At 33.7% G+C, this 23,373-nt stretch overlaps 2 protein-coding genes across 2 annotated transcripts; one reads left to right on the top strand and one right to left on the bottom strand.

The window, feature by feature from the left end:
- Positions 1-284: 284 nt before the first annotated feature.
- On the bottom strand, positions 285-4,251 carry LOC116345704 (golgin subfamily A member 2). The gene is made up of 4 exons (XM_031775326.1): positions 3,785-4,251; positions 2,027-3,532; positions 1,728-1,964; positions 285-1,562 (listed from the first exon to the last, which is right to left on the bottom strand). Exons 1-4 carry the CDS (start codon positions 3,830-3,832, stop codon positions 348-350), a joined length of 3,006 nt encoding a protein of 1,001 aa, XP_031631186.1. The 5' UTR covers positions 3,833-4,251; the 3' UTR covers positions 285-347.
- A 748-nt stretch (positions 4,252-4,999) lies between these two features.
- Positions 5,000-10,623, top strand: LOC116347169. The gene is made up of 9 exons (XM_031777681.1): positions 5,000-5,217; positions 5,312-5,595; positions 6,292-6,350; positions 8,261-8,384; positions 8,446-8,629; positions 8,702-8,900; positions 9,145-9,963; positions 10,037-10,333; positions 10,411-10,623. Exons 1-9 carry the CDS (start codon positions 5,000-5,002, stop codon positions 10,591-10,593), a joined length of 2,367 nt encoding a protein of 788 aa, XP_031633541.1. The 3' UTR covers positions 10,594-10,623.
- The last annotated feature ends 12,750 nt before the right edge of the window (positions 10,624-23,373 follow it).

Here is a 23,373-nt window from a genome sequence, read left to right as displayed (position 1 = left end):
TAAAAGCCAGGCTTTTTTATTTTTGATACTTTCTTTATTTCTTATGGATCGACAAATCGTCGTGGCGCTTGCTTATAAAATTTTCACCTTTAAAAGGATACAAATACATACAAATATAAAACCAACGAAAAATCTAATAAATCAAGAAATAAACGCAAAATCCGTTTACAATTTCATATAAAATATTCGAACAAAATTTTTTATCTCCCGAAAAAGGAATATTCCGTATATCATTATTATTATCATTTATTTAGTTTAACAAATATGAAAAAACATTGGATATCTGAATTCGATTATTTCAATATGAATGTTTGTGTTCTTATTATTTATTTATTTTGCATTCAATTTCACACGACTTCCAATTTACCGGAACAACACGAACAATGATCTACACTGTTAGAAACTACTGTGTAATCTTGTCGCAAATTTGTATCCTTAATATCAGTTAAAAGGTTGATAATTTTGGTAGCCGTTTCACGGGTATTTGTATCGTGATGCGATTGAATAATATGACTACGTAGATCATTTTCAGGCAAATGATGATCGTGTTCATGACAGTTATTTTGCATAGGTTGAACATTCTGTGGAATGTTCTCACAATCCATAATTGTCGGCGTCGATGAACCATTTATCACCGTCGGTGTTTCGGTATTTTCAGGAACTTTTTCGCCATTATTATTTGTTGTATTCAATTGCGTAATAATTTCCTTGGCATTATTAAAACCCTTTTGAATCATCAATAGTTCAACCAATTCATTCAATTGACGTAATTTATCTTTCATGCCTTCGCGATCGGCTGCAATTCGATTCAATTGAATATCTTTCTCAATTTCACGTTGTTTCAATAGGCGTCGTTGCGTTTGATATAGTGCAATATATTCACCAATTGTTTCGGTTTCACTTTGTAATTGTGTTACCAGATGTTCAAGACGTTGTTTTTCTTCCGTCAAATCAGCAATTTCATTCATTGTTCGTTTGAAACGTTCTTGAAGTTTGTCCATTGCTTCATTTGTTGCAATATTTATAGTTGATGTTACGGACACCACATCGGAATTATCCAAAGCTTCGACCGATTTACATTCATCGTCATCTTCGTTGTGATCATGGCCATGGTCAAGATGATGTTCACTGTGATGATATTCTCCGTCATGATCATGTTTGTGTTCGTTTTCTACGTCACACTTAGAAGTGATCTCAACCACTTGCCCATTTTCATCTCCATTTTTTGGCAATTCATCAACCTCAGTGGTCGGAGCCACTTCTTTCAATTTAGTCCGTAATTTTTTAATTTCCTTTTTTGTCGAGTGCAATTTCTTTTGTAATTCGGTCAGTTGCCGTACACCATCATTGCTGCTGCTGTTCAAACGTTTCGATAGTTCTTGTATTTTTGCACCGAATTGCGAATTTTCATGGGTCAATCGAATCATTTCTTCATCTTTAAAATGCAATTTCTCTTTGATCGATTTCAATTCAGACTCCAAATCACCAAAACGATTTCGAATATCACGATTCATATACTCTTCACTCTGCAATTGGGACGTTAATTCCAATTTTTGGTTACTCTGGAATGGACATAAAATTAAATCAATTGTAATTCAAATAAAAAAAACAACATAGATTACACAAAATAACAGTAAAAAAAGCATTTTTTTTAAACTACTATGTTTAGACACTACATATACAAATTTCAGTATTTTGCGAGGTCAGATTTCTAAAAATAAACTGACCACTTGCACGAACGCTTGTTGCATTTCTTCGAGTTGTTTTCTCAGTTCTTGATTTTGGGTCATTGCTCGTGAGGCGGCAACTTTGTCACTTTCAATCGTGGCCAATAAATTAGATGTGTCTGGTCGCTCGGTTCGTAAATAATCTAACTCCGATTCAATTTCCGTTAGTTTGGCATCTTTTTCCAATAAATGTTGTTGCAATGATAGCTTCTGCGTGTTATATTCTTCCAAGAGTACCTAAAATATACCCATTTTGAACATAATTACTTACCACTATATTACTTTTGAAATCGACTTACATTTAAATCGAATTTTTCCTTTTCAATTGCATTCAATTTTTTTCGTAATGTACTCAATTCGTCATTATTGTGTGAAATATCATTTAATGCATTATCTTTGTTCATCTTATCATCTGCCTTTTGTTTGTCGTCATTATCACGTAAAGCGGCCAATCTCCGTTGAGTGCTGAGTTGCTTTTGAATTTGTTTTTCCAATTCTTGGACGTGATTAACTAGCGATTCTTCTCGTTTGGTAAGTTTTTCATTGGTTTTGGTGAGCTCTTGAATGCGTTGATTCATCGATGTCGTTTCATTTGTTAAATGTTGTACATATGATTGATATTGTTGTTGAGTACGATCACGGTCACTTGTCAATTCCGAAATCATATTTTGTAGTTCAATAATTTGGCGTTCTGAATCCAAAATTCGTTGATCTTTATGATTTTGTTCAACGGCTGATGTTTCATTTGATTGTGTTAAATCACCGCCGGTCAATTGCTCAAGACGAACATGTACCATTTCAAGTTCACTACATTTTGCACTGATGACATTTTTCAATTCATCAATTTCCTTTGTCTTGATGGCAAGTTGATATTGAATTTCGGTATTTTCATCGCATGTCTCTTGATGCAACCGCTTAAAACGTTTATTATCTTCTTGAATGGTTTCGAGTTCCGTGCACAGTGCCTGTTGTGATCCATCATATTTTTGATGCGATTGGGTCATTGTATTTAAATCCTTTTCCAATTCAGACACCCGGTGCCTTGATGCCTTCAGACGACCCTTTAATTCGACACATTCCGATTCAAATTCGTTGAGTTTTGCGCTTAAATCGGATTTTTCACCCACCAAAATATTAACGGTTTGTATGTGAGCATTAACTTGTTGTTGTAATTCTTGAATTGTGCCACTGTTTTTACGTAGTTGATTCAATTCATTGCTCAATTCTTCGATTGTGGAATGTTGTTGGGTCACTTTTACACTAAGCTCATGATTACGCACCTTTTCTACTTGCAATAAATTATTTAGCTCTTGATTACATTGTTCGGCTAAATGTGACAAATCTGAAACACAATTTTTAACCGGATTGCTCTCTAGATTTGGTTGTTGTATTGAAAAAGAAGTTGTCAGCGGCTGCGATGATGCTATTTGGCTAACATTTGAAAAATGTGGAAATGTTGTTTGTATTGCCAGCGATGTTTGTGATTGTTGCGGCAAATTGGCATTGGTATTTATAGCCGGTGTTGCAGTAATATTTAATGCCATTTCAGATTGAGAACCAATCATATTTTCACTGGCCGGTATATGTTGATCAAATAATTTGGTTGAATCGAATTGAACGGGATCAACGGCCTCAAATTGCATGTTAATTTGTTGCGGCTGAATTGCTATCATTGCATTGTCATTTTGTGTATGCTCAATACATGTTGCAGTTCCATTAGTATTTACACTTGATCCGATTCCACACGAAGTCACCGTACTATTGGATGCTGTTTCTGTTTTTGCTTTCGATTGAAATTGCTTCAGCTAAATGAGAATTGAGCATAAGAAAAGAAGAGGAAAACATTATAATGACATTAATTGACAATTTAAAAAATACTACACATAGTGTGGACGATATTATTAGTGGTACAGTATTGACGTGTCACAATGCAGCAACGTAGCTCTTTTTTAAAGCGCTACGTATTATATTTAAAACACGGCAATCAATTAATTTTGTTTTTCATGTTCATGATTCAAATTCGTTGAAAATTGAAAGAAAATAAAATAAAAGTTCACCTTTTTTCGAGCTGCAGCAATTTTCTCTGCTTTTGAACTATCGGACATTGTGAATGTATTGCAGGATTTATTACAATTTCAAACTTACAAAATGTTGTGTCGTAAATTTACATTCAATAACGTACATTCAATAACGCTCGGGAAAATGCACAAACACAATAAATATTGGGCTAAAAACACGACAATTTTCTATCTGTGTGTCGTTGTGAAAGGAAATATAAAATAGACTACAGTATATTTTGTGAAATTCTCCGATAGTTTTTAATCGTATATATTAGGTGAAATGGGGCTCAAACTTTTGCTTGCAATCGAGAAAGTGACAATTATGAGAAACAATTTCACGTTCAAAACTTAAAAGTCACCAATATATTCATACCAATTAATTACAACCGAAAATCAATGATAGATATCAAATCACAATGTTTTTGTTGCATATCGATATACATGAAATTTCTTTCTCTTTTGCTTTCGTTTAACACCCGTGTCACTATTCTGTCAAACGTTTAATATACGACCAAATTGCCTAGATAGCGCTCGTGTGCGCCCTCATTTTACTTCGACATAAAAACGCGCGCAATTTAAATTTTTCAATTTCTCTATTGTTGTATTGATATTGCGGAATGGTTTGATTTTCTGCTCAAATTCGACCAAATAAGATCAAGTTTGTTTGCTTATTTATTTAAAAAAATTGAATTTGAATAAATAGCAACATTCGAAAATGGTTGCGCTACTTTTCAAATGTCTGTTTTTTCTCACAAATGTCAATTGTGGTATCGGATTCGAGACACTGATAATATTTGACGATGGCATAAAAATGTGTTATTCATATTTTTCGTTTCGTCTTCTTTTTTTATTTAAATAAAATATGCATGGTGATGTGGTCGCGTGCACAGACTGAACTATCATCATAGCAGTCGCAGTGGCAGTGGCAAGGAATATAATATGTATCAACGAAAAGAAGGGAAAAAAGCACAGAATGTGGATCGAAAATGAAAATGCAAAGGCTTAAATCGAAATCAACCGTCAAAGCAATATCAATTCACAATGGAATCGGTAAGAATCATCCATTCGAGTTAAATTTTGTTGCCGTACATTTGTTTTATTTTAAAACCGAATTTATTTCTTAAATCGAGATTTCAAATTAGAATGGATGATATGCAAATATTTCAGTTGCAATTCAACTGAACTAGGTGAAGAAGTGAAAAAAGCGATAAGATGAGCGATTTGTTCGTTATAAGCCGTGCAGATATATTTGCAATATATCCAAAAATCCTAGCGAATATACTGCACAGAGAAGAATTAAAACGTGCCAAAGATGGGGTTTTAACGCAAGATTTTATACCATTGCCAACAGACAACGATTACCAAGAACGTGTTTATTATCGTTTGCTGGCCGTACAAAAGGGTATTAATGATTTAATTGACAGCGGAATGTAAGTTTTTAGAATATACTCTTATAAACTACCGACAAAAAATACAGTATATTTATAAATTTATATTGATTTTGAAATGTATGATATTATTTAGACCGTTAGAGGAAGTGGTAGCGAAAAAAATCAAACAACAATGGGATCCAGATCTAATGATTATTTCGCCATTATCAACTCCAGCTTCGGGTTTGTCGTTGAATCGAAAAAAGTGTGTGGTCGATGATCCAATGGATTTTGTTAGTATGGACATGCTTTCAGCTTGGAATCTCAACGATTTGACAAATGCTGGTAAACTGTTGCGGAAGCCACCACTTCCATGTCATTTCAGAGATGAGCACGAAATGCGCAGAGTTTATTCAATGATCTATGATGTTTATCGGTGTAAGTTCTGGAAAAAAAGAAAAATTCTTAATGAACGTCATTCTCATAGGTACTTCAATTTTCATTTCAGTTGTGCAATCCAATTGCATGCAATTGGTTGATGTATTTTCTAAAAATATTCAGATTTTGTTTGTTATTCCCCCTCTTTCGTACTCCAATTTGACGTTCTCAATTTCGTTACAGTTAAAAAATCAAGTCTTCAGTCGTTTCACGGCAGTTGTTCTACGATATAATATCTATGTAATATTATTTAAATAGAACTTATTGCTGATCCGTATGATTTTCAAGTCGATTTGTTATTATAATAGTTTGAAATCGATTCAACCCGTTTGTCACGAATCAATTGATTTTATTGCAAAATGACACGAAACACATGAAGATGAATCACCTATTTGTGTACCTATTTATATGACCTAAAAACGATTTTTTATCACCCCAAAAAGCGTTTAATATCGATACCAATATTTCATTGGTAAAATAGTTGCCCATAAAATTATAATTGAAAAGTCGAGTGGAAAACGAATTCACAGTATATTCACAATTTACGACGAAACATAATTTTATTCGACAAAAGTTGAATTACAACATAATATAAATAAATAGTAGATATTCATTATTTGCATACATTTTATGGATACAGTGTATCGGTTGATTGAATCGTTGAATTAACTTTTGTATCGGTTTTCATTGAGACAGATAAGCATATCCTGAATCAAGCCTTGCATGATGTAAAATTTTTTCAACATTATCCACAGGTTAGTTAAGCATTTGATTCGGAGGAAATAAAAGCGGGAATACAGCGACGAAATTTGAAATATGCACACTAAAAAAGTGAAATCTGAAGAATACAACACACATTTTTGCCTAACATAGAACATATATAGAATTTGTGTTTCAATCATTTTATTCAGATACATTTCAACGTGATGCATGAACGTTTGTTACATTTTTCAGTTTTAATTATTGTTTTTTCTATACCTTATATACACGCACACACTGTTGCTACAAATGTTGTATGTAAGATATGGAAACACACGGAAGATCGCCGAAATGGCACTATCGTACGTCTGTACATATTTTGTATTTGACATTTCAGCGGTCTTCCGTGTGTTTCATACAAGCCTCCCATGTAGATGGTATAAAAACGCGAAAAATGAAAAAAAAAATAATTTTTTTTTCTTCGATTTACAATTCAATTGTATCGACTTTCAATTTTCTGTATTTATCATCCAAATCACGATCTGGAGTTTTTTCACTTTTTGAGTGCTCTATACCGAGTCTCCGAAAGTTTCATATAAACTTCCCATGTAACACCTATTGAATAGTGACCGAATGCCAATCGTGATTTAGATGATAAAGAATACGAGTTTTTTATTCTGATTTCACCAGATGATACAGAAAATTGAGTGGTATTTGTAAATCGAAGAAAAGAAATTTAATTATTTTTTTCATTTTTCTCGATTTTTCATCATCTATATGGGAGGCTTGTATGAAACTCTCGGAGACTCGGTATAGAGCACAAAAAGTGAAAAAAAAATCAGATTTTTTTCTCAATTCTTATGCACAGCTAAATGGTCTATATCATCTGGTGCGACCGAATGTAAAAATATGCTATTTCTGTCACCCAAATCGTAGTTCAATGCTATCTCGCTCACCCTTACATGTAATTTCTCAACGCATGGCATTCTGTTTACAAAGAACATTCTATTGAAACACAACTGCACAATAAAAATCGTCAACACAAAACTGAAATCGATGACCAAAATACATTCACTCTCAAAAATTTTCATTCTCTTCATATCTTACATACAACATTTGCAGCAACAGTGTGTGCGTGTATATAAGGTATAGAAAAAACAATAATGAAAACTGAAAAATGTAACAAACGTTCATGCATCACGTTGAAATGTATCTGAATAAAATGATTGAAACACAAATTCTATATATGAATCGTTGCGGCGAAACAGTAGCTCTTATTTTTCTCCAAATAATACTGCAACATGAAGAGCTACTCTTTCGCCGCAACGATTCATATGTTCTATGTTAGACAAAAATCTGTGTTGTATTCTTCAGATTTCACTTTTTTAGCGTGCATATTTCAAATTTCGTCGCTGTATTCCCGCTTTTATTCCCACGGACACATTTGATTAAATGAACACTGAATACATGAACAACAGCCACACACCATTATTTTTGATGCATGCACGCAACACGCTTTTTGTCAGTATATTCAAAATTAACAATAAACAACAAAACGAAACGGAGTGGAATGGTTTTTCATTTCATTCAATTTTCGCATCAGAGTTTAAAATGAATTGGGTTAAAAGACGGCAGTAAATGTCAAATTGAACAAAACAAAAATTATAATGGAATTCTGGAAGTGTAAAGTAAATCTTTAGTTGACACGAATGTTCTTTTAGAGAACATTTATTTTATTACTTATTTTTTATGCGTGTATGTGTCTCGAGAAAAATCAATCAAGACAACAGCTGATTGTTTTTGGTTAGTTTTTTTCCGGAAAGAATTAAAACCTTAGCAAACAACTAGTTTGTAAGAAAAAACTTTAACTTCACAATGACGCAAATTAATTTTTGAACTGCAGCAAATGTCTATTCACATAACATATTAATAATTCGCGTTGTATGTTTTCTTGCACTTTTTACAGCTTCGAGATGATCAGAATCGTGTTTGGTTGCTATTATTCGATTTACACTTGCGTCACTTCCTGCGACGTGATCCAAAGGAGCGAGTGAGAGAAAAAGAACTTTATCATAAGTCGGATTTACAAGGTGACACAAAGACTAATATATACAAAGAACATTTTACATTTATGTTCACTCCACTTATTAGTCATCCATGATAATATTTGGAATAATCGCATACATTTGGCGGCATCGATATCACGACTTCGCATCAAAAACAGTGCATTGAATTTGATGGAATTGTTGCCACCACATTTACAAGACAATGATAAAGTTGCGATTGCAACGGCAAATCCTATTGTTACCGGTTGGATTAATCCTTTCAAATTACCGTAAAAATAATCTTCAACATTTTCTAGAACATTGTTAGAAAAAGAACAAAATAACAAAACGTTTATTTCTAGAACAAAGGCTGAGGCAATCGAATCTTTTCGAAAAATTGGTTTTCTTGAATCTGAAGAGGCAGAGAATGGCGAAGTACCGCTTAAGCAACTTTACTTTAAATTTGACAAATTATGTCCACTATTTCTGTCATGCATTCCATTGGATCGAAGCGAATTCGCCAAAAGTGTACTAATGAAGGAAAATCTATTTATTATGCAGGTTACTGAAAATTGCAAATGATTATGATTATTTTATATTGAAACTAGATATATTCAAAGCACCGGAAAGGTGCGGGTACTTTTCTTATAAGTGCTGCTGTTTCTTATATTCAGATGCGGTACTTGAAAAAATATATACATGGAATAACTGTAAACACTCACTAGTAGCCGCATCTCTCCGGTGCCAATAACAGCTCTGATTAAAACTTAACGATTCAAAATTTCTTTGCTCCGCCAAAATAAAGGATCGTGCATTCACGTTAGGTCCAGCAATTTTTTCCCGTCTTCTTGAGTATTTTGAAGTCGAAGGTGACGTGATACAAACACATCTATCATCACAACGATCAATTGCGTACTTGGGTGGATTATTTCAAGGAAACTATCGGGTTAATGATATCATCATCTTTGGTGCCGGCCAACGTTTACACGAGTATAATGATTATATGCATAAATTGGAAATTAGTAATATTCGCATGCGATCGGAAAACTTTTGTCAAATGCCAATTCAATCAACGATTTTGGAGAAAGTGGTTGGCGTCTTTATTACCACCCCAAATTCGTACAGTGCAATAAATGATCCAATTGATTTGATATGTAGCCGAGGTGGTGACTTATCAATGTTAGAAGTGTTGACCGAATCTGAAATGAGCGAAAGTGGAAAAGAGCGCGTGGCAAAAATATTAGAAGAGCAACGTGAATCATTACGGTTGGCAATGTCACGGCCACAAGTGCAGTTTATTTTATATGGAACACATTCAATGGTTGAAACGGAAAATAAAGTTATGGTAAATTTGGCAATTGAATCGGTGAATCGAGCGGCGCATGCACGTCATGTAAAAATGTATAAAGAGAAAAAAAGACTTGAAGCACTTGCCGAACAGGATGGATTGAATGCTGAACAATTGGAGAAATTACAAGGTATTCCATCGAGCAAAAAGAAGTCCAAATCAAAAGAAGATGAAACAAAAAATGCACCCGAATCGGAATCGTCTTCGGATGAAAGCGAAAGTGGCAGCGAAATTCTGGAAAACTCAAACTGTGATGATGAATATAGTCATATTAAGGTTAGGTCAAACGTTCTTTTTTAAATAATTTTTTTATAAATCAAATTATGCAATGCCCATTTCACTGATGAAGGTTCCGAAAACCGATATTTTCGAATCAATTGACATTCCCGATATGTGTATGTATCAAAATAAATGCATCGACGCAAAATCGTCGGGGTGTTTTTTGTCACTAATCAAAAGAAAGAAAATAACACGTTTAGATGAAAAGCACTTAATTTTAATGGCTGAAAAACGTGGACTTTTTGGCGATACAAATCCAAAAAAAGAGCGTGCACGAATTCAAAGCCGAAGCACCAAAAAGGAAGAACATGTCAGCATTCAACCGGTAAAAATTAAACGAAAACGAAGCGAAGAAATTGAATTGCTTGTAAGTGTTTTGATTTAGTTTTAAGCAAAATTGAAAACGAGTCAAAATGTAAATTCTTCTATTAAAACTGACAAAAGGTCGACCGTCTGTCACAGCACACTCACTCGTCTCTCATCCGTTCCGACAATGTGCAGAAACAATCACATGATCATAAACTAATACTATTTTTTCCACGTCTTTGTGAGTATAGTTATCAACACCACAAACGACAGGAGGAATGGATAAATAGAGAGGTAGCTAGGCAATTGTCGAAAGAGTAAAATTTTACATGTTACCTGAATTACATTTAAAAGGCCAATTATTCTCACCGACTGTATTCAAGCCATACATGCGCACCGGGAGGAGATTTCGGGATCTAACCCCGACCTGGACTTGATGACGTCCGGATTTCCTCCCTCTAACGTTTTCAGACTTTAACTCCCCAAGAGTTGATTATGTCCCCTATAGCAACTTTTTCTTCTGTTTATGTCTAAACAAAAAGAAAATGTTGGATATGATGAAAATGGTTTATCTATTCAATTGGGTGATGTAAATGATAAAAATTTTGTTGCCATTTTCGTGCATATTGTTGACAAAAGTGTTTTACAAAAATGATTTGTTTCGACGTATTCATTTTTCAGACCACTTTCGTAATACAACATAAAATAATCCGATTTGACCCCCTACCAGAATTTTCATCAATTTGACCCCCCTCCTCCGGAAATTCAAATTTTCACGTTTACCCCCCTCTAAAATTTCAAGCGTGCCCATGTATGATTCAAGCTCAAATACTCGGTGTAGCTGGTGACATACAACTCAAAATTTTCATTTCATTTAATTAGAATTTGTTTTTGGAATACTTTCATATGCTTATTTAAGTGGATTGAATCATCATATATGGCATCTATGCGATTTAAAGCATTACGTGCGAAAAAGTGGTGGATGGAAACAGTAAATTTTTTACACTCGATTCGTTCGGCGCACGAGTATCGTGTAGTGGATATATTCAATGGAATTGAAAATAAAACAATTGAACCACTTCAATTAACACGCATTTCATCACCAGAAACGACGAGAACATCAACTAGACGACATCATCGACGAGCATACCCATTGTCAACCGGGTACATTGACTTTGAATCGAATGAAAATGTACTATGTACAATAGAGTGTTTCCCATATCTGTAATTAAAAAATGGCGTGTTTCAATTTAAAGAGCATCGATTGAAGCAAAAAACTCTTTAAAGCAAAAATTATCTAATATCTAAATATTGAATTAGTATTATTGATGTGAATCGAACCTTATGACATTTGACGTTCATTTCATTTGTTTTCGAAATGTCATAAGCGCCGCTTCATTCATACCGAGAACACGTTTGGCGTTGTTAATACCAAGTCAACAAATCAATCTTACATTTTATTACCTACGATTTAAACTACAGCAGTGTAAATTCCAATTCAACGTTTCAATTATTCTACGATTTTGCTGATAATTCATATCAAATAAAAAACCTCTATCGAGGTAGAGAACGAGTGACGAAACCAACATTTGGAACACAAAATTTCTGATATCAATTTTGTGACGAAAATAGTTGGTAGATATATTTTCTGTGTACTGTGAATATAAACTTAATATACATTTGTATATTCGAAACGTTGCAGAAATTCTCTTCTTTTTACTTTGAGTTCATACTGACGCAATGAAGCAACATTCCGAATATACAAATGTATATTAAGTTTATATTCACAGTTCACAGAAAATATATCTACCAACTATTTTCGTCACAAAATTGATATCAGAAATTTTGTGTTTCAAATGTTGGTTTCGTCACTCGTTCTCTACCTCGACAGAGGTTTTTTATTTGATATCAATAGTTTTGTAAGCGCTATTTTCCAAGTTATTCAAGACCCATGAATTTGAATATTTTTCAAATACAATGAAAATATGGATTTTTTGGTTATTTTTTGGATCAAAATGATATAAATTATGGATCATAATGAGGAACACAGGTTTTTGCAGTGGTGTGTGGTATGCAGATTTTTTTTTATCTTTGACTTGGGGCTAAAATTGATGAATTTTTGAAAAGAACCTATGCAGTCTTTTTCGAGAAAATGACCGTTATTTGTCCGGCCAGACGGTCAAATTTTGATTTTTGACCGATTTGGCCACCTCAACTTGAAATTTTTATGTCGCAATTGGCACCATTCGATAGCTTACTATAAGACCTTTCCAACGAATATGCATATGCCCTGGGTTAGTCAAGTATAGGTGCCACAGCGATTGTTTGAAAAAATGGCCATTTTTGACCATTTTTGCACTATCGAGGGCCATATCTTGAAAACAAGAATTTTCTGGGATATGAGCTATGCGGCATATTATAGCTTAGTCTTGGGCCTAAAATCGGAGAAATTTTCAAAAAAATCCTTGAGCTTGTTTTCGAGGTAATGGACGGTTTGTGTCCGGCCGAATGGTAACTTTTTGGTTTTTGGCCAATTTGGCCAACCCACATTAAATTTTTTGGACCGCAAATGATATCATTCGATAGCTCACTACAAGACCTTTCCAACGATATGCATATGTCCGGGATGTGTCAAGTGTATGTGCCTCGGTGACCGTGGGTACAAAAGTCAAAAAGTGACTTTTGGAGGTCGGCCACGCCCAACATGGCGGCCAAATCGAAAATTGCCGGCACAAAAAAGTCTTAGTTTTTTGTGTACTTTAATCACAGAAAGTTTCAAAAAGATCAAAAACAACTACGCAAAATTGTACACACATAGACAGACAGACATTTTGATTTTTCATAGAGATTCATATGAAATTTTTAAAACGCTGAATTTTTCGAAAAGTTTGATCGATTTTGATGGTTAGGGGGTCGTTGGAAAGGTATTGAGCTCTAGAATCCGAATATCGATGTTTTATAGGTCAATGACCTCATTTAGTGCCATACATGGTCGTTGGAAAGGTATTGAGCTCTAGAATCCGAATATCGATGTTTTATAGGTCAATGACCTCATTTAGTGCCATATATGGCCGTAGAACTGAATTTTGACCCTTTTCTTGAAAGGACCATATTTTGAAGACGGTTGGACCGATTTTCAAACTTTGACATTTTTTCTTGATCTATGGCCCTAAGGCTTTCCAACCATACATCAACCGGAGCCAACGGCCTTCTAGGTCTCGATTTCGTATATTACGTGTATATATAGCGAGTTCGACTTTTCAACACACTAATGTGGTTTCGTAATCCGCGAACTGCCGTCCGCTGTGACTATTTTCGATATACGTGCATTTTGTATCGATTTGATCCGAATATTTCAACACTTGATCAATCGATTGACCCGGAGTTCAGACAGATTGTTGAATTCAATTCACCAGTGTGAGTAAACTTAATCATTTTATTACCGTGAAGAAAATTGGTTAATTCATCAATAAAAACTATAACTTTTAATGAGAATCCAAAAATTGAATTACGTACTTATTCCAAGCAGTTATTCCTCTTCTTCTTATTGTGAAATTCATTTTAACATGGCCTGGAAACGATAAACGTAATTTACATATAAACGAGTGAGACTCAAACATGTGCTCCTTCTTCACAAACAACACATACAGCTAACTCACAAACATCACAAGTATACGCCATACTCGCTTAGTTTCTGTGATGAATACTTATTGACTTCTGCTGTACATATGATGCTTGTGTATGTATTGTTTTGAAGAAGAACCATATTTTTTGAGCCTCACTCATCTCCGCCCCTTGCATTTTTATTTCATAGAACGTAATATAAGCCATTTATAACTTGAAATCTATAAGGGAATGGCACGTATATGGGAGACAAGGCGACGTGCCAAACCGTAACGCCATCTATCGGATAGAATCTGAATTACAAATTTCGTATTGACTATCTCATATTTGTGTAATTTTGTTCATAGAATTATCAGGTTTATTCCGACAAATTTGTAAGGTTTTTGTTCGCCAACATTTTACATAGCATGCCATACCCTTGATTGAAATATATTTAACCAGTAAACAACCCCAGCGTTCGGAATTTTTTCCTCAAAATTCCAATTAGATGTGGTAGAGGGGTCCAAAAAACAACTTTGGCATCATATTTTTTTCCCCAAATTCATATGTACGGTTATTTATATCTTTTCGTGAGGAATCCAAAAATGGGTTCAATTTTGGGATTTGGAAGGTTTTTGACCCCATTTTGATCATTGTCATAATGGGTTACTTCTGGGGTCATTTTTACCCCAAGTCATTGATCCTTCCTTTATTTGATTCACATAGTCTTGAATATTTATTTTTTGAAGGTAAATAGCATTAATGATTTTTTTTTCTTCCTGTTTCATTAGGAAAATATAAAATAAATGTAAATGATTGAAAATAAAATGAAAATAATTTAAATTGGAATGAAAAAAAAATTAAAATTTTTTTTAGTATTGAACACAGAACGTTCGCTTGATACAGTCAACACGTATCCACATGCATGATTTGCACTAAACTATATGACTACTTGTGCAGAGTGTGTGTTTTTCAAATGAACCGTCGCACATTTTCATGCATAAAAAAACACTTTAATCGTTGTTTAGTCTCTTTCAATGTACAAAATCGATTAAATATTGAAAAAATAATACAAATTATCCCAAATATGAACATGAGAGATGAATTTTGTTTGTGTTTTTTACATCGAAATGCTAATTTTTTTATAGAGCAAAAAATCACTACAAATTGAATCAATATCAAACCAAATTAAGTTTTAAATCTTTCATTGGATATTTAACAATAAAATAAAAACATGAAAAAAATTTAATAATTTAAAAAAAATAGTTTTTTTCACGCAAAATCATTTTACACTGAACTTGCAAAATCAAAGTGTAAAATGACGATTCACACTGGGAAGAAACAACTTCAGTGTAAATGGGAGGAATACAATGAACACATTCATGTTTACACTGTTCAATTTCTCTGAGTAGTCTAAATATTTAACATTGAAAATATCATGGCGAAAGGTAGTTCGACAAGTGATGCTCCAGGACAATTTTGATAAAAATTGTCAATTTTGCGTCACGCCTATATATACAGCGAGTTTTGGAAATCTTAAAATTGAATTTGAACCCCAAAATGCTATATATCCCCGGAAATGGCATGGAAAAACTAAACAAATTGACCTTTCAAAAAAATAATTTTCAAATTTGTAGTGAAAATTTTAGGGGTTCCCAAAAAGAGGTACTTTTTAGAACGTTCCCACTAAAATCAGGGGAGTGAATGTATTGACCAGGGACCGGTTTGCGCATATTTCTATGCCTGATAGCTTTGCTAAGCATAGCGGAGAAGCAGGCCGCAACGCATCCGTCGTCATTCGATTCGATTTATATCTTATGCGTACGTCTCTCAAAGCACGGCCGCCTGCATACACGCACATGTGTATGTTCAATTGTTCATACAGAGTGCACGGCGATGCGTCGGTTGCATTTGCCGCTATGCTACCTAGCGTATCTAGGCAAGCATGGAAATATGCACGAACCGGTCCCTGGTATTGACTATTTTATTGCGCCAAAAACATTCTAAAATACCATACCTATCGACCACTTGTTAAATTTCCGGAACCGAAAAAATATGTTCAGTTTACGAAATGTCTTAGGACCGAGTTGTCGACTCTAATCTATAGAAGTTTCGATGGGCTTTCCAGGGATATAGCATACCCAAATGTAATTGAAATACTTTTGAAAATTTTAGTCACTTTTATGAAAAGTGACTATTTGAAAGTTTCGAAAATTTGGCAAAAAAAATATCGTACCTGCTCTTAAAATCGCAAAAAACTAGGCAGTTGTTGTCTGATATCATACAAACATTCTGGCCTTTTCAGATTTTTTTTTACTTTCAATGTGTTAATTTTTACTGTGGCTCCATTTATGCAAAAAAAAATCATTTTGCGAAGGATTGCGATCTACGTGGATCTGTAAGTCTATTTCATCCAAGGGCAACACAAAATAATGTAAAAATATAACATTTCCGCTTAATTTTCAACAAGAAATCCGATAGAAGCATTTTTACAATGATCTGTAAACATTTTGAGGTCGAAAAATGGGTCGGTATCAAGTGATGTTTTCACCTCGTCATATTTTTAATGACTGGTGTGAATGAATCTCAAGTGATTCCAATGCATACTAATGACCTCTTTTCGATGCCACATCTAGGAAACACTAGAAGAAGTGTCAAAAGCATTGATTTGTGTCAAAATCACAAAAAAAAAAGTTTTTCTTTGGGAGCCTATATGAAATCGTAATGACGTGAAACTTTGCAGAGGTTATTTTTTCACCAAAAAATACCATTTTGTAAGTTTTCAGAAATTTGCATTCAAATTTGGAGTACCTCCCATACAAACTTTCCGATTTTTGCCTCAAAAACGAAAATTCTGTCTGGAAAGTGTTCTTACATTTGATTCGGATTGTTTCAAACTTTGAAAATTTAATTTTTTGTAAGAAAAACAAAACAACCTATGCAAAGTCGATTCGATATGCTTCAATGATAAACTGAAAACTAGAATTTTGAACATATTCAAGCTAAGAAGCACAAAAACCTCTTCCTTTGCGAGGTTAAAAAGAGTGACGCTGTGTGGTGAGATTCGGTATACAAAAGAACTGATATCAATTTGAATGCCGCTCAAAAAATAAACAAAATTCTGAATAGAACCAGAAGTGTTATAGTTAAGAACATTTCAAAAATAAATCTACAAAACAAAAAGAAATAGTGCGTCACAGTTTCGATTAGCTTAGACTAGGAGAAAGTTTTGAAAGAAGCTTTCCTTCGATATTCGACAGAATGATATGTTTTTAGTTCTATCATTTATAACAGATGGCGCCACATATAAATTCGTAGCAATGTAAAAATTGTTTGTGTATTTGATTGCAAGCGTCACTGAAAATTTATATCAGATCATTTTCAGATTTGATGTGCAGTATTGCGTCACAGTGAGAACTTCCAAAGAAGTGTTTTTTACTTATATCATTTGTTTTAAAATTAAATTTAATTTTTCTGTTTGAAATCTTTATATATTCTTTTATTGTATTCATATATTGATATTCATCACATTGGAAATCATGAATATTTATATTAATCGATTTCTTGCAATGCACGCCAATTTTGTTTTGCTTTCTGCCATACTTTTATAATTTGTTTTTACATTGAATTAGAGTTTTATGTTTGCTCTCGAATCTTTTTTTTTTTGCATTTTTAATTGTTTTTGTAAAATTTCGAAACAAAAGGAGAAATTTCTACGGTGAATTTGTAGTATGTATGGTTACCAAATCTATTCAAAACTAATTGCACCGATGTTTTAATTCATTTTTTTTCAATTGAATAAAGCCCTCAAAACATCATTTCAAGGTGTAGTTTCCTGGTTATTTAAAAAATCTTAAAAAGGTGGTCCGCCAAATACACGCTTTTTCGAATTTTGACCAATTTTGAGAAATGTTGGTTTTAAAAAACGTGCACATTGGTTCAAAATTGAGTGCTTTTTCGATCTATGATTTAAAAAAAAAACGTTATTCACACATTTTTTTTAACAAAATTACGATTTTCATCGATTTTTCCCCATTTTTATATAGTATGGTTTTATATAGTATTTTTATGATGGATTGAACCATCTTCACTGAATTTTTTTCAAAATTTCTTCGCTGTATGCTCTTGGGGAGCTCAATATCTTGCCAAAGAGCCAAAAATGACGTATCTTTGTTGAAAAACACCCCGTGTACCATAATCTAGAAATTCCCCAAAAATCGAAAATTTTCGAAAAAAAAAACAATAATTTTGATGAAAAAAATTGGTTCGTTACGAATTTTCCCAGATATGACACACACACCAAAACATCACAAATTTGAATTCTCTAATTTATTCGCTGTATTTATTCACAGCGTATGATACCGTCGCACACCAAAGGTTGTTTTTACATACATCTTTTGCTGTATTTTGTATGACGGTGTTTCGCTTTGAAATGCAACCTTTTCATACGCTGTTTTTATTCTATAGCAATCATTTGGTCCCCAACAAACGCTCAGTTTTCCACCAGAAAACTATGTATGTAATTTTTTTAATTTTGGTTGGTGTGAAAAAAGTCATGGTCATTTTTCCAAAAAAAACAACGCATGCAGAGCCATCTAGATCATTTTCAAATTATTTTTCAATCTGATTTCAGATCTGGATAGCTGAGGTTCGTAGCTTTCCAACGACATATAGATCATTACCTCACCTTTCATATGCACAGAAAATAGGTCATTCGATGAAAAACTGAAAAAGTGCATTTCACTTTTTTTCGAACCCAGACCCAAGGCACTTGCGCGACGAAATCGAAAAATTCGAAGAGACATGTATGCTCAGTTTTCCATCTACTTTCGAATAAAATCGGTCTCCGGCGATTTAAGAAATGTCTCGGAAAAAAAATTGCCGACACACAAACATATCATTTCAAAAATTTCGTGTTTTTCGTAAGATTTTTTGACATGATCATATCTCGGACACTTTTCGATCGACTCCAACAATTTTTTTTTTTCAATACTATCTACCCGAACTCCAGTTTCCGAATATGCCATTTTTCAGAAAATTGTTTCTGGTTTCGGTGGTCAAAAATGGACAAAACCAAAAATTTACCTTTTTTTTGAAACGCCACCTAGCGGTCAAATTTTGAAATTTTTTATTTTTTCTTGCGGATTCTTAATTTGGTGCCCGAGCACTACTAAAATATGCAAAAACATCTTTCCAAAAGTCAGCGGTATTGATTTTCATTTCTTTACAATATATATAGAGTGACGCAAATATACAAATATTTCATAATATGTATGTTGGTATTGCGTCACTTGGGGGACTGCCGTCCCCTGTGAAATATATTTCGCAGCCACAAAGTGGTTTGATGGAAAAATATGTGTAGAAAAAATTATTAGAATAAAAAAAATCGTCATATTGTAATTTTTCTTCAATATCATTTTTTAAGAATATTTAATTGAAAAAAAAAATACTTTTAAATTGGCATTTTAATATGTGAGAAAATATGTCCATGTTAAGATGGCATTTTGCTCTTACTACTTTGAGTTTTCCCGTCTATATTTTCTCAGAGTATATTGATATTTTTGTCGCTTTGTTATAATAAAATAAACTAAATTAAGTATGGAGCAAAAAATATCAATCTTATAACTTTTAATTTCAATTATACTACGTATAATACTACAAGAGTGCGTTCATGAACTGTCAACACTCAAAGTTGTATCGAATTTGTCTAAAGAATAATATATTTTCATGAAAGTGAAAATGTAAATAAAACTAGTAATACAACTAGTCCGACATATAGGCGAGTTTTTAATTTAATTATTTATCAATCTTATAATTAAACTGATGGAAGTTCGTGTAAATTGTCACAGCATTTCATTCAAAGAACACTGTTAAACTGAAGGGATTAGAAATTAATCTTTTTGGATTTTTTTAATAAAAAATCCTAAAGGATTAAACTCTAATCCCGAATATACAGAAAAAATCCCCGAAGAGAATACTAAAACAATACTTAAAATAATTTGTTTGAATTTGATTTATTGGTAATCATCGTTTTCACGGTGCAAAAAATACAGTTCAAATCAGAGCAGCGGTTGCGTGAAAGAAACAATACATGCGCAATTATCACATGTACGCTTAGGTACATCAAAGCGACGAAGCGGGTGAGTGCGCGCATGTATTGGGGTTTTCACTATTTGGTCAGCATATTTTACTTTGTTGTGATTCTTGTGCATATGTATTGTTTCAGCTACAACTGACAGTTCTCTTTTGTACCGTACTTGTGAAATCTTCGCTACGTGAAATCGATGACGGTTCGTTCGTTCGTAGTCATTTTTATTGAATTTTTGTTCGTTCGTTCGTTCGTTCGTAGAAATGAATTGCGTTCGTTCGTTCGTTCGTAGAAATTAAAATGTTCGGATTGTTCGTTCGTTCGTTCGTTTGTTCGTTTGTTCGTTCGTTGTCGTAGGAAAAGTATGAAAATAAAATAATTATTTTATTAGTGAAATTGAAAGTAGATTATATTTTGTGAATTTTGGTATTGAAAACATAAATTATAAGAAAAAATTGAACAAAACAAATCTTATTGCAAAACGTTGCAGAAATCAATGCAGTGACAGTGAAAGTGACCATGAAAGTGAGTGCGATTTGGAGGATGATAGTGCTGATTTCGAGAGTGAAGAAGAAATTGTAAATGAATTTTTGGGTCGTGATAAAACTTCTTGGCAAGCAACAGTCTTCACAAATACAGCAGTACGTACCGCAAATCGCACCACACTGAACAAAGTTAGTTTGATTGATGGACAACGTATCGATACAGCTGACGACGCATTTAGTTGTTTGTTCACCAAAATGGTCATCGAAATGATTGTGAAATACACTAACATGGAAGCACACCGAAAAAATCCAAATTGGAAAGTGGTTGATATCATCGAAATTCGTGCATTTCTGGAATTATTGATAACGGCTGGAGTTGAACGTGGAAACAAACGAAACTATGTCGAGTTCATTGACAAATTGCGTAGGCCTACCAATTTTTCGTGCAACGATGGGATTGAATCGGCTCAAATCAATATTGAAATTTATTCGTTTTGATGACAAAAACAGTCGAAGTGAACGACGGCAACGAGACAAATTAGCACCGATACGAGAACTTTTCAACGCAATTGAATCCAACTTGTTTCGAACATTCTCACCCGGAAAAAATCTCACTGTCGACGAGCAATTAGTACCGTTCCGAGGCCGCTGTCCATTCAAGCAATATATATTCCGTCAAAACCGGACAAGTACGGTATGAAAATTTTCTGGTTATGCGACTCTCACACGGGTTACCATCTACAAGCAATTCCGTATTTGGGCAAAAATGGAGTCAACGTGCCAAATGCGGTTGGTTTTGGGCAAACAATTGTACGAGAACTGTGCACGAAATACGAGAGAATTTTCCGAACTGTCACAATGGACAATTTTTCTACATCATATGAGTTAGCTTTCATCATAAGAGATGCTTGGCAATGGCTAGGGGGAGACACCAAGAAAAAATTCCGAATCCCCTATATAAATTACTAATCCAGCTATTCCACTAATCCAAAAACACAAATGTGAAATCGAAACTATTTCTCCAATTCCATGCACTGTTTCCGTCAAAAATGTTAATTCTGCTATTCCGCACTATTCCACTAATCCATCAATAAACGTCAAAAGAAATGTCAAATGGGTTTTAAGTGAAATAATTTTTGCTATTCCATACACTGTTTCGCTATTCCACGCGAATCCATTCACAGGCGTTGCTATTTCATTGCAATTTTTCGAATCTTTACACTAAAAGTCTAATCCTATTCCATGTGTCTGCCCCCTAGGGCAATGGCCTAACCATCGTTGGAACAGTTCGAAAAAACAAAAAGTTCATCCCCTCAGAATTTCAAGCCAACAAGAATCGAGAAGTTGGATCAAATTAGTGGTTTTCGACCAAAAATTACATTGTTGTCTCACGTTCCAAAAAAAAAAAAAATAAGTCGGTTGTATTCTTGTCGACACTGCATCATTCTCCTACTATCAATGACGATGGTAAGGCAGAAATCAACACATTTTACAACAAAACAAAAGGAGGCGTTGATCAACTGGATCAATTATGTCACAGTTATTCATATCAACGTGGCACAAATCGTTGGCCATTTGCATTTTTCATTCAATTTGATAAATGTATTTGAAGTCGCTGCATTTGTCATTTATAATGCAACACATGACATTACATGAGATCGATATTCATTTCAACGCAAGAAATTCTTGATTGAGTTATCGGAATCATTGGTGTATGATCAAATAGCACGCAGAAACACTCATGGAATGGACGAAATGCATCGAGCTGTATTCAGTGAAGTGCAGCAGCACTTGATGGGACCTGAACCGTCCACATCAACGACACAAAAAAAAAACAAGACAAAAAAGGTGCTTGTTATTTATGTACAAGAAAAATCAATCGAAAGACGCGAACACAATGCGGCAAATGCATAAAAAATGTTTGTTGTCAGCATTCTCAAAAAATTGTGATGTGTATTCATTGCAACAAAAAGCGTTTACACGAAAATACATCCTCAGATTCAAATCAATTTTGTCATACGTTAATGATTTTTAACATTTTTTGCTTTTTAAATAAAAATATAATTCAAATTGTTTAAAAAAAATATACTCTGAAAAAACTGTTGTGGGGTTATGTTCAACTTTATGTGTTGACATTTATTAACACTACAAGAATATAATAATTCAAAGAAATATTGTGGTGATTCTATTGTAGTACTACAAAAAAAATGTGTGCTGTGTAAATAAATGTCAACACGTAAAGTCGAACATAACCGCACAACATTTTTTTCAGAGTAGTTTTGTTCATTTCATAGGTTTTTCATACATTTTGCTTGGGCGGTCCAATGAACCGCTTCTGTACGTTTTCGTTACTATATCTGTTCTGTACCTAGGAGGGTTAAAATCGGTGATATTTTCAAAAAATAATTATTGGACCATTTCTGAGAAAATCTCTGTTTTTTGTCTTGCCAGATGGTCAATTTTTGGTTTTTGGCCAATTTGGCCACCCCCACTTGAAATTTTTAAGTCACAATCGACCCCACTCGAGAGCTTACTTTAAGACTTTCCAACGAGATGCATATGTCCGGGGTGTGTCAAGTGGATGTGCCTCGGTGACCGAGGGGACAAAAGTCAAAAATTTAGTTTTGGAGGCCGGCCATATACCAAAGTGCCGCAACAAAAAAGTCTTAGTTTTTTGTGTACTTTAATCACAGAAATCTTCAGATACCTCAGAAACAATTTCGCAAAATCGCGGACAAACAGACAGATATACCAAATGATTTTTTATAGGAAAACCATATGAAATTTTTAAAATAATAAATTTTTCAAACGGATTGATCGATTTCGACGTTTGAAGTATCGATGGAAAAATCATTTAGTAAAAAATATCGATATGGATGAATGAAAATGTCTAAATATCGCCAATTCAATAGTATTCGTTTTTAA

Source organism: Contarinia nasturtii, unplaced genomic scaffold (genome assembly GCF_009176525.2).
Source record: "Contarinia nasturtii isolate CC-2019 unplaced genomic scaffold, AAFC_CNas_1.1 Cnas_scaffold_129, whole genome shotgun sequence".
Taxonomy (NCBI): Eukaryota; Metazoa; Arthropoda; class Insecta; order Diptera; family Cecidomyiidae; genus Contarinia; species Contarinia nasturtii.
This window is presented reverse-complemented; position numbering and strand designations above follow the sequence as displayed.

What these genes read in the sequence shown, in the direction of transcription:
- LOC116345704 (XM_031775326.1), bottom strand. Translation starts at nt 3,832, where the DNA reads ATGTCCGATAGTTCAAAAGCAGAGAAAATTGCTGCAGCTCGAAAAAAG. An exon ending in TTGCTGCAGCTCGAAAAAAG is followed by an intron (nt 3,533 to 3,784) that starts GTGAACTTTTAT and finishes ATTCTCATTTAG; the next exon opens with CTGAAGCAATTTCAATCGAA. An exon ending in AGGAAAAATTCGATTTAAAT is followed by an intron (nt 1,965 to 2,026) that starts GTAAGTCGATTT and finishes GGTATATTTTAG; the next exon opens with GTACTCTTGGAAGAATATAA.
- LOC116347169 (XM_031777681.1), top strand. Translation starts at nt 5,000, where the DNA reads ATGAGCGATTTGTTCGTTATAAGCCGTGCAGATATATTTGCAATATAT. An exon ending in GATCTATGATGTTTATCGGT is followed by an intron (nt 5,596 to 6,291) that starts GTAAGTTCTGGA and finishes TCATTGAGACAG; the next exon opens with ATAAGCATATCCTGAATCAA. An exon ending in AAAATCTATTTATTATGCAG is followed by an intron (nt 8,901 to 9,144) that starts GTTACTGAAAAT and finishes GCCAAAATAAAG; the next exon opens with GATCGTGCATTCACGTTAGG.